The sequence below is a fragment of the Protopterus annectens genome, chromosome 2.part1 (assembly GCF_019279795.1).
Source record: "Protopterus annectens isolate FY-2018-M chromosome 2.part1, PAN1.0, whole genome shotgun sequence".
Classification (NCBI taxonomy): domain Eukaryota; kingdom Metazoa; phylum Chordata; order Ceratodontiformes; family Protopteridae; genus Protopterus; species Protopterus annectens.
In genome coordinates this window covers 1,022,578,495-1,022,594,719 of record NC_056729.1, presented here as the reverse complement: position 1 = coordinate 1,022,594,719, position 16,225 = coordinate 1,022,578,495, and the positions used below count along the sequence as shown (strand labels likewise).

At 37.0% G+C, this 16,225-nt stretch overlaps 1 protein-coding gene across 1 annotated transcript in view; it reads right to left on the bottom strand.

The window, feature by feature from the left end:
• The window catches only part of ZBTB49 (zinc finger and BTB domain containing 49), a 767,990-nt gene that overhangs the window by 232,949 nt on the left and 518,816 nt on the right, over positions 1 to 16,225 (bottom strand). Inside the window, exon 6 of the mRNA XM_044062602.1 lies at positions 6,606 to 6,688. Coding sequence (XP_043918537.1) covers positions 6,606 to 6,688 — 83 coding nt within the window. The remainder of the gene's footprint in view (positions 1 to 6,605; positions 6,689 to 16,225) is intronic.

Genomic DNA, 16,225 nt, shown 5'->3' with positions numbered 1-16,225 from the left:
CGCCATAATCGACTCTCCAGCTGACACAAACATCCTTCAAAAAGGTCTCGCAGAGACGGATAACTGGTGCCAGAGCCATGATCTAAAGCTAAATGCCAAAAAGTGTATAGTCATACCCTTTGGCAAAAACAATGTGCCCACAAATTACCACATAGGTGGTAACCCATTAAGTACAGAGAAAGTAATTAGGGATCTGGGGACCCAAGTTGATAGCAATCTCTCCTTTGACAACCACATTGCCAAAGTGGTTAGAAAGACCTTCTACATAGCCCACCTCATCATGAAAGGATTCACATCTAGATCAAGAGAGGTAATCGTGCCCCTTTATTCATCCCTCATCAGGCCTATCATAGAATACAATGCCCCCTTTGGGATGTACCTTACCCGACACCTGCAGCAATTAGAAAGACACCAAAAGTACCTCACCAGGAGGATCAAGGGACTCAAACAGATGCCATATGCTGCTCGGTTAAAAAAACTCCAGCTCTACTCAGTTGCATACCGCCTACTTCGAGGCGATCTATGCCTGACATATAAAGCTATGTCCAACCCAGAATTAATGGACATGCTCCACCCCAGTAAATCTAAATCCCTTAGAGCCACGCGCTCGAGGGACTTGAACCTCAGTACAGAAATAAATAGAATATGCTGGAGGGACAGATTCATAACCCAGAGGCTCCCTTCGCTCTGGAATAGAATTCCAATTCATGTTAGGCAGTGCACCTCACTGACTCTCTTCAAGAAGAATCTTGATGAGTGGATGGGGGATCGTAGGTTTGTCCCGGGGATTACTTCTGTGTTACTATTAGACAGAGGCACAGTAAACTAAACTTTAAAAAGGGCACAGTATACTCAAATCAAGGGGTGGCGTAAGCCAAACACAATCAGGCTAGGCTTATAAATGCAGAAACAAAGGCTGTATCAAAAGAAATCAGGTTAAATCACAAGCAATGATTTAAATATTAAAGAACACATCATTAAAAAATATATAAAACAATTATTTAGAAAAAATACATATATATATCTATAGATATTTAAAAAAGATATATATATATATATATATATATATATATATATATATCTATATATAAAATTTAAGCAAATAATGCAAACTTCACTATGTACTGCAACCAGTATAGCCTACTTATATACATACAGATATCATATAAAGTAACACATTCATGTTTACTTCATTTCAACTTAATGATCCATTCATATTCTCTAATTTCTAAATAATTTCTGTTGCAAGATAAACAATATTAAATATAAACTTTTCATTTGTTATAGGATGTATAAACACATTACTCATATAGACATCACTGATATCAAAATATATATCAGTACAACAACTACAATTCTTACAACTAATGGTACCTCTTTTCCAGATTTATTAAGGCCTCGTGTATCTCCCCAAAGTCTTTGAAACATAACATACTTTTTAGTGTTTTCATATTTTGTAAAGCGTATGTAAAGCGTGGTCTATCACCTAAAACTATTCTAACCTCTTCAGATGCCATTAATACCATCCAATATTTGTTTATGACTTTTTTAACCAAATATGACATTGTGTTATAAGATGTAACATATCTTACAATCCCTTCATCTTGCTGAACATAATTGTTCATCTGAATAAAATCATACCCTTTTAAAAAGGAATGGGTTTTATTCCATCAGCTTGTGATAATGTTGTCACTGCTATAACGGACCTTAAGCAATTCGTCAGAAATGTAAGCTTGAAATTAATGTTTAAAAATAACATCTGTTCATACAATAGCTGTAAATTTTATACCATAAATAATGTTGTTGTACTTACATTTTCATGACTTATGTGAAAAAGTTTGAGGGCGTTTGTATTCTAAAAAGTTGTGAAGAATTATAATTTGTCCTATTCTGAATATATAGCCTTGAGGAGCTGAAATTAAATACAGATATAAGATAAAGGAGGTGTTACAGTGATAATGGATAAAACAAAGTATGTGCATTCAGTGTGAAAGTGCTTAATGACTACACAGCATTTAAGGTAATAACTTATAGAGAGAATAAAGTACATTAGTACTATTAATATGTGTGTATATGAGCTGCAACTTTCTGGTGACATAAACTTAGATTTATTTTCAATTGTATGGGATATCAAAGATCCATAAATCTTTAAGTGAACCACCAATGAGGCCTATTGTTTCAGATATCCATTAATTACAAAACAATTAACCAATTTAAACTAAAATGTGTCATAAAAATATACTATATTTTTATCATGAATTAAAATGTTGGTATACTGATCCAGATAGACCTAGGAGTATACACAATGGTTTATTATTTTGTAACACTGACATTTCATCATTGTTTACAGTTTATTCCAATGATTATGGGATTAATTCTAGACATATTGAAAAATCTGTCTATTATTGGATTTAGTATTATCTTATAATGTTTTTAAATTTAGTCCTTATCAGTTGGAAAAAGGATATATATTTGATGGTAATACATTCTTAAATTCCAAATTATGTTTGGAATGGATTGTATCTGAATTATCTGATTATTTACTGTATCTAAATACTACTACCACCTTCTTAAAATTTAAGATGGAATATTCTAATAGTTCAATTAATTTTCTGGATGTTAATGTAAAATATCGTCATAAACAAATATTGGATGGTATTAATGGCATCTGAAGAGGTTAGAATAGATATATATATATATATTTATATATAATAATTATTTTATATTATATGTTGTAAAAAACTTTTTTGTGTGTTTTTTTTTTTTTAATGTTTTATGTGTGTTTTAATTTTGTGTTCTGAATTTTTGGGCTGCAGGACTTGTGTCATGTGATTGTGTTGGGCTCTTATTTAAATCATTGCTTGTGATTTAACCTGTATTAAGCATTGAGAAAGGGTGTATAACCTGAAAGCTTTGTGTGTCTTATAAAGGTTTTTCTTCTCGACGGTGTGTATTATTTAGGCTTATAAATGCCCCAGGGCAGATAGCCTAGTATGAACCTATGAACCAAAGAAAGTAATAAAACATCAACAAATTTAAGAATATGGAATGTTTTTCTCCCAGAAAGAACTTATCTGCCTAGTAATGGAAAGCACAAGAAAACCACAGATCCTCAAAAGCCCCAGAGAAGCTTACTCTTAGGCAGTAGTAAATCTCTGGGCTTTTCACCCAAACTTTAGTCAGTTCAGCTTAAGCTGCTTGACAGTTTCAGCATGTGGAAGATGCCCTAATGCCTTGGAATCTGGCTGGCTATTATATCACTGGCAGGATATAACCCATATAACTAAGGCTACTACAGCAGTGATCAATATTAACATTATAAATTATCTTTCAAAAAACATATTGAATATGTAACCTCAAAATCAAAAAAGTTGGGCAAATTAGATAAGTAAAACCATACCTAACAAACATCACAACTAAATACAGCTCGAACTCTGTTACTACCTACATGACTTTACGTTTTGTCTGTCCTTACCAATATTCCAAAAACTTGCATTTGTAAACCAGAAAAAAACTACAATACAACAAAATAAATGCACTGCTAACTCCTCCAACAAAACTCATCACCATAAAGTACTTCATAAGATTAAACGAGAGGAGCTAAAACACCTTTTAAAATTTAGCCAGTTTAAAAACACATATGAAATTCTATAGGAGCCTAATAAATGCCACCTATATCCAATTCACTTCTTAAATATATGCCTAACAGAGACCCAAGATATCAGACCCAAAACATTCTACAAGTTATAGAATCAACTAACCACTTTGCTGACTCCATAGTCTGCTCATGTACCCACTCTATGGAATTCCATCCCACACCAGACTTCAGACATGGCAGTAAACAAAGTATTTCTCTGCATTTTAAAATCCTACCCAACTTCCACTTGGGCCTGTCCTTGTACCTGAATTTCTTTTCTATCCATCTTAATTTCTCCCACTGCTTCTTTAGCCACTATACTATCTACATTTGTAACGTTATAGTCAACTGTTGGCATATACTGTCTCTGTGCTTATTTGTAACCTTCATTACCAATGTGTTCTATTTAGATATATATATGCATTTTGTAATTAATTTGTGTTTCTCTCTGGGTCTCTGCTAAAAATGGTCTTTTAGCTCAGTCACATTATCCCCAGTCAAACTATGTCCAAATAAATGGAACTAACTAATTAAATAGTTATATTACATAGAATTCCCCAATTGTTTTTATGTTATTTTTGGTTTGGAGGTAAGTAAATTACTGCTACATGCAGCTGAGAGCATTTGTTTAGATATAGCGTTGAAGCTACTATTTCAAATGCATCATATCACATATGCTAACATGTTGGCGTTCTATTAAAAAGTCTAGTATATAGCAGTGCAACATCTACTTCCCTTTTGTTGGGCCCACTGAAGTATACTGTAACCTGGTGACAGAATGTCTTACATTAACAATTTTACTTTTTAGCTATGTTTCTGTTACAGCCAGTATGCTAGATTTTTCCTACGCTATCCAGCTATATAATTTGGCAATTTCATTGGATACACTTCTTGCACTCATGTGGTACAGTTTTGGGGATATGTTTTTGGTAATATTTGTTGTAATAAGGAGGACCTAGATTGTTGTTTATGTCGCCACTGATAGTACACCAAATATGAACAGCATGTGCTATTTTCCGAGATTTGCTTTTAGGTTTTCATATAAGTTGCGAGATTGTTTTTTTTAGTAGGTTGGGAAAATGTGGTGTTTAATTTTATGAACTGCTACACTGCTCATGGACAGAGGTTCCCTGTGATAGCAGCATTCAAGATTTTATTGGTCTCTGGTAGTCTGTTTTGTGTTTCTAGTTTGTGCAAGTAATAGGGTAGTGATAGGTAACAAGATTTGTTAGTGCAGTGACAGTGGTTATGGCTAGTATGAACGGATTTATTTTGTTTGCCACGATTCTGAATTATATATATAGTTAGAGGTGCTTTCTTTTAAGCTGATGACATTAGGAGGTTGAAGTCAGGAAAAAGTGCAGTGATGGATGGTGGTGCCTGGGGATGAGCATGAAAAGGGATCAGAGGACAGCAAATGTGGTAGCCAATCACTGCACATACTACCAATTACAATGTAGAACTGTGTGATTCTTTAAAGTAAGGTAAGCAAAAGTATTCAATGTATATAGAAAGTAAGAAAGGCCAAGAAGTGTACTGTAAAATGAGATACTTTGTAAATTTAACATTAGTGCATAACCTGGAAATTACTATTTGCTTTCCTACATTTCATCCAACTGCAGTAGTCTGCCGACAAGTGTAACAAGTGCAACATCAGCTAACTCAGAACATAACCAGTCTTCAGATTTTCATATTTACTTTTAATATAGAGAGTTAAAATAAAATTAATGGAAATGTTACGACAAGTCTTTGTAGTTCTGGCCACTACAAGTTGTTGCTTAATGGTTTTAGTCCAGCTTTGTAGATGGCAGTCAGTTATGCCATGTCTACAGGGAGACTATCATAATACAAGGCCAAAATTACTCTTATCAGGAAATGGACACAAAATGGGATAACTGGAATACAATGCACCACCTGGCATGTACAGCTCTAAGGAACACACCAAGCAAGAAAGACCCCAGCATTTTCTAATCACAAGAATCCAAAATTTAAGGAACTGTTCTTATTTAGGACAGACTAAGAATACTGTCCTTATTTTCTGTGGTCTATAGACTCCTTAGATGTGGTTTGTGCCATTCCTTTCAAACTAGATCAAGCCATAATCTCTGTAGTCTCCTTCTCATCAAAAAGAAAAAAAAATGCTCAGTTAACATCCTTTCCAAAGGCCTAGTTCTATGCCAGAATATCAACTAGTCCCAACTCTGGGATAGATTCATCATTCAGCAACTTTCTTGCCTACAGAACAATCTTTTTCAACATACTAAACAATGTAAAACACCAGCAACACTTAAAACTTCAATGAGATGAACAGATGGAAGCCCTTAAAATCATCCCAGAAGTCACTGGTTACTAATTTTAACTATGATATACCAATTTTCATATCTCAATCCTCACTTTTCACCAGCCTGTCCCCATCTTCCTTGACTCTAGCATAATCTAAGTTAAAAATATTCTGTCTTTATCTCCCACATTAATTCTACCAATCATCTTCACCATCTGAATTATTAACTCATTCTCAAAGGTAATTCTGTGTCATGGTTGGCTAGGTCTCCAATGGCTGACATACTGCTAGTTTAGTAACATACCTTTATTTACTTAGTTATCTGCTTGCTTACTTACCATTTGTTAATAAGGCTGGCCATTAACAGATTTCAGCTAACACCTAGGCCACAACAAACGCAAATACAAAACTTCAGTGCAAATCAACTAGCACGTTTTTGGCAGGAAATCAGACTGCTCAGAGGAAAGCCTCAAAGACATAAGGATAACATACAAACTTCATAAGCACAGCACCCAGCAGTCAGGACTAAACATGAGACTTATCACCGAGATACCATACTACCCACCAAATGAATGCTATGAGTCTGTTAGATGATCAGTTTCTCAACTAGTACAGACCCTGAAAATTAAATACTGGAGTAATTTGCTAAACTCATTGAATTAATGAGAAATGACAGCTAAGACATACCTCGACCACAGGTATCACATAAGTGTGGTTTAGTTCCTGTATGGATAATTATGTGACGCTGCACATCCCCAGAAGCTGCAAACCTGAAAAGAAAATGCTATTAGTACTATAATTGTGTTGGAAAAAACTTACTAGCTCCAAATTTCTGCACCTATTCTAATAATCAAAGTAGGAGAAGAGCTATCACTATACATGACTTGACAGTTACTCCTTCCATGCAATCTCAGTTCCACACATTTCATAATTAGTGTTTCATATTTTACAAGTCATAAAACCTGTGACTACATACTTACTGCAACTTTTAATTTACTGTAGCTGTAGACATTATCAAAACAATAACCCTTCCAATGTCAGGTTTGTCACAGTCTGATCCAGAGAACTGAGATCTTAAATGCTTTTCTTGTCTAGCTATAATTCAGTTATCCATACAGTAAAATAACGTGCTCTCTCTGCATGCAGGGAAGCATTTCCAGTTCTGAAATGGAAATTCGGCTGAGCTGAGTTAGCTGACAAGCTAGGCAACCTGCTGAAAGAGGGTTGCTTTGTAGACTGTGGTATGTGTGTGACCCAGGGTTAGCAGATGAGTCCACCATCAAATCAGAAGGTTAGTGAGGAAAAGTAGAACACAGTGACTACTGACCTTATCTATTACCCTGGGGAAGACTGCAAAATGTTACCTTCAGTCATTACAGAGACACCAGGTGGTGCCCTGGGGTAGAGAAGCAGAAGAAAATTATAGCTGTGTTGGGAACTTAGTGTAACTGTAGATATTTGAGTATATTCAAATTTGCAGTATTGACTTTATGGATTTCTGCCTGTAGAAGTAAGACAACCAGCCTGACTTAGAGCTCTTCACCCTTCCCCATCCAGGCTTGTGCTGTATCCTTCCCACACCAACATGAGGACATCAGTGGAATAAAGGGATGCCGGCTTTTTTTTTTGTTCCAGCACATGCAAGTTTTGCTCCCTGGAACCACAGCATAATCCACCCATCCCAGGTGGGAGAGCCCAACCCGAGAAACAGTAAAAAAAAAAACTGCCTTTCCAGCTGCTGATGAACCCTAGATAGAAGGGTACCTCGTCAAATGGTAGAGAGGGAAAGAGCAAAAAAAAAGAAATACATGGGGTGTTCTCCCCTATAGGTATACCAACAACAGAGGGGAAGGATGGATAGTCCTGGTACTACAACACTCAAACATCTAAAATTACAGTTCCTAACCCAACTGAACTACATTCTTCATAATTCACTATTGCAGTACTGACTCTTGGGATGACCCTCAAGGCTTACAGGCTAGATGACTGGACTGTTGGAAGAGAAGCAGTCACAAGGCCCTGCAGTATGGCCATGGCAAAACTTGCTCTGGGCTTGGAAATGTCTGCTATGTTGTAAAGTTTGAGAAAGACATACACAAAGGATTAGATGGTCTAAACAGTACCTGTGGCCTGGTAGAATTAGCTCTTACCTGACCTGGGATAGACTTGCCATGATGAGTGTATCAGAAAGCAATGCAGTGAACTATCCATTCTGAAACGGTTTCCTTGTTGACTAGCTTTCCTACCTTGCTTTGGCAAAGGCAGTAAAAAGCTGGTCAGATTTTGTGTAGTGTTTTGTTCTATCCAGGCAGAATCTTAACGGCCTATGACCATCTAGGGAATGTGAAACAGAAAACAAAGAGGTGGATAGCCTGCTTCAAGGATAGCTGTGTAACCACCTTACTCATAAAAGATGGGTTGGGTTGAAGTGTAACACGGCTTTTATGGGACACTATGAAGGGAATTTTGTACACAAGATTCTGAAATATGCTAATCCGGTCAAGGCTAACAACAAGACAGTCCTGAAAGACAAAAAAGTTATGGGGGTAGAAGCAGCTTGTTAAAATGGAGGAAACAAGTCTTTCAATTGAGATTCCATGCTGGAGAAAGCTCTTGGTCTTAAAAAGTAGGACCACCTTAAAGAACCGTACCACTGGCAAATGAGAGTACAAAGAGGATCCAAAAGTAAATATGCAAAAATAGCTAAGGCATGTACCTTCACAGAGGCATAAGAAAGGCCCATTTTGTATAGGTCAGATAGGAAGGGGTGAACCAGTGGCACATGTGCTATGTTTGGATCCTGTCCTCTACTACAGCATCAATGGAAGAACCTGTCACAGCTAGCTGGAATTTTGTAAATAATTATATGTTATCTGTGAATATCAAAATGATTTATATAAGATGTTTGTGTTACAACTGTATTAGAACTGTATGTTATGTGTATATCAAAGTGGTTTGTACAGATGTATGCTGAAAAGGTATTTTATAAAGTGTTTGTGTTTGAAATGCATCCAGAGTGTGCCTTTCTGGAAGAAAACAGAAATGTATATGTACTACTGTAACTGTCTAAATTTATATATTTTAACAGTGAAAACTGGAATAGAGGAGGTTAACTTCAGGCCAGTAAATTTTAGGAAAACAGCTGAAATTAAATTAGTTTATAGGCTATGCAATAAAAGATGGTATCTTTCGGTTTACAGTGCAGCTAGAGAGACAGAGTCTGTGCTGAGATGCTTTCTGTATTGTCTTTAGGGTGAACTAATTACTAGTTTTGAAATGTGACGGAATGCAATTGTTTTATGACTTCCAACATCTGCCAAAGTTCTGAGGCCTATGTATTTTTACAGATGGATGCTAAATACTACCAGCTGCCATCAATGGTTGTTTTGGGCCAGGGGACTAGAAGCCAGATGACAAGAAATGAAGTCATTCTGCAAGCTAGCCCAGGAGTAATGTTTGGGATATTAATTTGAGAAGTCTCTTAATGAGACACAGAATTCTGTATTCTGTCTTGGACCTGACAACAATTAGAAGATCCATTCACCACACCTGCCTTCCTCTATTAGTAAGTTCTTAGGTTATAGTAATGGTCTTAGATTCAGTCAGGAATATAGTGAAGCTTAGTTTAGATATGTTTCTTTATTTGAGATTGTCCTGCAATGTTGTTTTAAATATTTTCTGTGGTTTTGAACTCCGATGTCACTGTGAATATACATTTAGTATTGTCTTGTTCTTTTATTATTTATTATTAAATATATTTAAACCTTTCATGGCTGATCTGTGCACAGATATTTAAGTTTTGAGAGTACTTGCATATTTATTTAGGGATACTGTGTGGGCCACTCCTAATAGCATATCTCTTGGTCAAACTACGATTTGTATTAATATTAATATTACTGGTCCAGTGATGGGTCGTCACAGAAGCTTTTACACTTTGCCCAGTAAGAGTTGCTTGTGTTGAGTTTCCTATCCTCCCTGAAATTCTCCAGCAAGATATCAGAATGCATGTACCTGGAAGGGATAAACAGAAGTTATGTACTTACCATAATGCCAGATACTTTCTTTCATGCCCTTCCAATATGGCACATGGGTCCTCAGAGCCACTCGTCGGATCCAACTTGGCAACATCAGTGCTCCATCCTCACGCCCTTTAAGAATTTTCCCACCCACAATGCACAATGCATCTGTTTCCCTAATTACCTACGATCTTGGTTGACTCCTAGGAAACTACAGTTATGTAAAATCTTCCCATAACAGCAGATGTCCTTTTCACTGTTGCAGTATTCATCACCTCTGGGATATCCTGCCAAGGACAGCCCAACATCCAGACAGTATACCAAGGCCTTTATTACCTAGGGAGTATCGTACATCAGATGTATGGTCCCTGAGCAAGCGCTGGGCATAAAGGTGACATACATATGCTTCCACCTGACAACTGAGGTGCCCCAGGAGAACTAGATTCCCCAGTGGAAAGGAAGACATATCCATCCAGAAAAAAGGAATGAAGGAAGAGGAGGAGAGGAACCTTTTGGCCAGTATTAAAAATACCACCTACGCAAAAGGAGGAAAAAAAGAGGACAGGAGGGAGGATGTGAATACTACAACACTGAAAAGAAGCACATCTACTATTATGGTAAGATTTTACACAGCTGTACTATGTTCTTCCACATCACTGTTGCAGTATTCATCACCTCTGGGAGAGTACAAAAGCTACAGTGAAGGCAGTGAAAAGGAAGGCAAGGAGGTGCCCTCCAAAAACCCATCCAGGACAGCCTTGGCAAAACTTGCTCTGGAAATATTATATTTGTAATGTTTCATTAAAATGTGAATTGAAGACACAACAGAAGCTTCTAGGATGGAGTTGGTGTCCAAACCTTTAAAGAAAGCCCCTAAGAGGCCACTGCTCTAATAGAATGATCCATCACAGAAGCAGACAATTGCTTGCTATGAAAAGAAAAACAAAAAGAAATAGCCTTGGAAATCTAGAAGGAGATGGTTTGCTTAAAAACCAGCAAAACCAATGTCCTGGTATGAAAAGAAACAAAAAGCTGATCAAATTTAAGAAAGGCTTTAGTTTTGTCTAAATAATATCTGAGTTGTCTATGCAAATTCAAATTATGCAGAAACTTCCCACTAACAGATTGTGGAGAAGGTAAAAAAGAAGGAAACTGAATAGACTGATTAAGGGACAGTTCATTAGCCACCTTGGACATAAAACTGTGTCTTAGAACAACAAAACCAATACATTCATCTACTAGCACAGAGGCCCTTTAAACTGCAATTTTTTTACTTATCTCTCAGCAGATTTGAGGCTGTTTACATTAAGTCACTGATTGCCTTCTCTTTGTCTTGACAAGTTTTCAACCCTCTCCATTCACCCTCGCTAATGCTTGGGCTCACTCCGCTCTCCTACCCTACCACCAAATCCCACCCACTCCATCTTACTCTACATTTTTACTTCCATAGTGACCCACATATTCCTCTAACCAATACCATCAGTCCCCTCCAGTAGGAAAACAATCAATACAATTACTACCAATAGTAACACCTACTCTAATTTACCACCCAAGACTCTCTCACAAATTGTTTTAATCTTTGCCTCCTATAACTATCAAATTGCATCTCTACAACCAACCCCCCCACCTTCCTAACATTTTTATCCTATTTTACAAGAAAGATAAAACCCAAGTTAAACAAGATGCCCCTAAGTCAGATTATGTTACCATTTCTCCTCACTCTACTAGCATTTATCACCAATTATCAAATCCACCTCCTTCAAATACTTAGAACTTAAACCAATCCTCACAAAGAATATCAACATCTAGCCAGCCTATCTTTCTCATTACCACCCTATCTCTACAAACCACATCTGATTTATTTTTCTATAAACATCTTAAAACTAAGCATCTAAATTTATGATCAAGTATCAAACCAAGACCAAAATACAACTGGCCACACTCTTCCCTCTGTAAAACACCTGTTGTGTCTTTTGGCTTTTCCCGGTTAGAGGTCACCACAGTGGAACTCCAGTCCGCTAATGATTGGCAGCAGATTTTTACGTGCCGAGTTGCCAGCTCTGATGCACAACCTTCAACGAAGGCATGCCCATTCACGGATATCTCCACACAGAAGACGCTCTAGCTGAGAATCGAACGGGACAACGTCTTACTATGAGGCGACAACGCTACCGCACCACCACCACCGCAGCTGGCATATTTAACAACAAAAAAAAAAAAGGTTCATAGCTTAGCAGACCTCATTTCACAAAAACATTGCGATTTCTGCGAGTACTGAAATGTGGCTGCGATAATACGCAAGTACCCTTTTTTCTCATCACTTTATATTATAGTATATTTAATAAGATGATCGATGTAATGTTCTTCTTATTGGAATTTTTTACTGTCATTACTGTGGTGAAGCATAATGTCTATACTTCACAAGGCATACTGCCCTACACACACAATCAGAATATGCTATGAGTCACGACAATCATAAAAAAACATATTCTGCACATCATATCTATGCAACTGCAGGTCAAATTAGATATTATAATACTAATTTGCATTTAGTGTTACATTCCTAATCAAACTGTTGTGAAAAATTACTTTCTGATATTATTTGTAAAAGTATCTGTTAGCTGATGTCAACCCCCTAATCATCAGTGCTCTCTTCTATCTAAACTCACTGCACCTACAGCCTGTAAAACACCAATTCAAAAAAATTAGAGGCGATATTCACCCCAACCCTGGTCCCACTGTTCATAAAGCCATCACTTCCATCCTCAAAATAAACCAGTCCCATAAAACATCACAGCAATAAACAGACTCCAAACTCACCTTACTAAATATGAACGTAAGTTGTTTGTGCAATAAAATCCATGACATATGTGCTTATCTTGTCACATACACTCCTGATATAGTCATAGCTACTGAAACCTGGTTAAAAAATAAATAAAGGATAATGAGATCACCCCCCCCCCCAGCACCAGCCCCAGCCCCCCCCCCCCCCCGCAGGATACAATCTACTCAGGCAGGTCAGGCAAAGCAAACATGCATCTATAAAAATTCCCTATTACCTTACTTCCACAAGTAATACCCAAATTTAACAATGCTGAACTACTAACACACCTAAAAATTAACAACAGGAAAACTATATGTTTAACAGCAATTTATATACCGCCAGGGAATAATGATGATACTGCTGAAAGCATCCTGTATTGGATATCCCAACACATTAACAATGAAACTATAATACTTTGAGACTTAAATATAGACTGGCAACTCATAAATTCCACTACCCCCACTGAATGCATAAACTTGTACAACTTCAGACAATTAATAACCACACCTACTAGAATCAATAAAACTTCAGGGAGACACTCAACAGCAGAGATTCTTACAAACAAACCAGACAAACTGACAAAAGTAGGCCATCTCTCAGACAGTATAAGTGACCACATACCAGCATATGCTATTAGAACTGACCATAACCAAGATAAACATAATATCTATAATCAAACACAAAACACAACCCATTTCAGCAAAGATATTTTCAATGAAACACTAAAAATTATACATGGAATGTACTTGGAACACTTTAATAACATATTCTTACAGACCTTAAATAATCTAGCACCAGTACATAAAAGAGTAAAGTCCAATCTCACACCTGGCTGACAAAGGAAACCAAAAAAATCATGATAAAAAAGGGATAAAGCCTGGAAAAATTGGTATAAAAATATAACTCAAAATGCCCTCTTGCAATTTAGATGTCTTAGAAACCTTGCAAAACTTCATGTCAAACAGGAGAAGCAAACATACTATACCAAACCACAAGACAAACATATAAACAACTCAAAACTTTTTTGGTCTTCACTAAATAAACTAATCTACCCTGGCAAGGCCACTAGTCCCTCTCCAAAAACAGACAATATGACAAACTCTATCCTCACCCAGTTTAATACTTACTATATGCAATCAATATTACCTCTCTTAATCACTAACACATCTGCCCCCTTCTCTCCCTTTGTCCAATCAAAACCACATACAGCTCTTCAATTTTAGTCCAGTACCTACCTCACTGTTAAGGAAGTTGCTCCTTAAACTAAAATCTATTTCAGTAGCTGCAGACAAAATACCATCGGACTACCTAAAAATGGCTGCAGAAGTCATAGCCTTCCCTGTCTCCATTCTAATTAACAGGTCCATAGCAGAAAGATATGTCTCATCACTGTGGAAAAAATCCTACATCATACCACTCTACAAAGGCAGCACATCTACAGAGTTTAATAACTACAGACCAATAGCAATTCTCTCCCATCTCCAAAATATGAGGGAACTGCATCCATATACAGCTGATGCAATGCCTAACCTCAAATAACCTGTTCTCAGAAACACAACATGGTTTTAGGCCCCACTAAAGCACCACTACTGCTCTACTACATTTTACCAATATAATAAATTGACATAGAGAGCATGGTCTGTTTGTGTCCAGCATGTTCTTAGACTTGTCAAAACCATTTGACACTGTCTTGTACCAGCAACTGCACATTTGACTCTCTTCAACAGGACGTTCACAACACTCCTTGTTGTGACTCCTTAGTTATCTACCTGAAAGGCAACAAGCAGTTAAATGGCAATACACCTACTCTTCTTTTCAACCAATTACTACAGGTGTCCCTCAGGGCTCTATCCACACCTCCACTCACCATACTAGTTTAGTTCAGTATGCAGATGACTCGGCATCATTATTTGTGGCCTCAACAATAAATAAGTTCCAAGACATTATCCAAAAATCTTTCTACTCTGTAGAAACATGGCTCAAACCTCTTACTCAACCCCAAGAAAACTAAGTTAATGCTTTTCACCTGAAAAAGTTACCAAAATCTAAAGCAATCCTTTACCATAAAGTCAGCAAATAATATTGTCATTGAAACAATATGACTACCACATACTGCACACCATTAAATCTATATACCAGAAACTAGGCTCCCTCTATAGGATAAATGATTACTTACAGATACTGCAAGGAAAACTCTAGTCACCACATTCTTACTGCTAACTCTCTTATATGCCACTCCTATCCTAACAAGCAAACAATACTCAAAGAAGGAAACTTGCCTCCTGTTACAATAAAATAGCTAAATTTGCCACCAGTCTCCCTCACAAGACCCACCATTGTCTAAGCTTAAGGCAATTAAGCTGGCTTGAACTGCACAACTGTCTTAACATATTCACAACTGACTACAGCACACAAACTCATCATCCAGAAAAATGCCCTCCACTTCAAAATATAGTGTCCTCCATTCCAGTAAAAAATTCTTATTATTTACAAATAGGTCAAACAATGTTGCAGGAGACTCATTCTACTCCCAATGCATTGCTAAACTCTGGCAAACTATCCCCATGCAAATAAAAAACTCTGACAAACTCAAAAGTTTTAAACTACTGCTTAAACAACATCCTAACTAATCCTGGTCCTGTACATGCTCACCACAGGGTTAAAACATTTTCACTGTACAATACTATCCAAATATTCGCCTTAAACATAATATTCTCAACCTCCTACTGAAGTGACAAAATAATTTGTATACATAACTGCTGCCTATACAATCCACTAAGTTGCACATGTGCTTTCTCTGTCCTAACTTCCACCTCTGTAAAATCTTAGAATGTATATGTATAAGTGTAACTACCGTTTGTATACAACTGTAAACAGAAATGAAACTACTATTTCTGTATAAGTGTAAATAGAAATGTCACTACTCTGTGTTTGACCAGAACTTAGTATAATGCAATGTAAGCAAATGGGAGCTTTTCTCCCTGGACCTCAAATGAAAATGCGTATTACCCAGTTGGACTTTCCCAGTAAACAAAGACAAACAAATAAAAGGAGGAGTCATACGAAGAGACACCCTGTCTCTATCAAAAAAGGAGGAACCTCTATCAAGGCCTGTAGCTCAGATACCCATTTGGCAGAGGTTAAAGCAACCAATAGAACAGCCTTCCAGGTGCAATGTTGCAAAGAAGCAGCAGCAAGCTCAAAAGGAGCCTGAGCAAGCTTTTCAATGACAAAATTAAGATCCTGATTGACCTCAAACCTAGAGGCCAATGGAGGATTAAGTGGCAGACAGGCAAATATGGCTGACAAGTGGGCTTTCACTGAAAATTATGCCAAGCAACATCGAGTAGATCACACAGGTATAAAAAAAAGAAAGGGACCCCCACTGGAAAGGGGTCCTGGTAATGTTTAAGACACCAAACAGAACATCTCTTCCATTTGGACATGTATGATTTTCTGGTACTGGG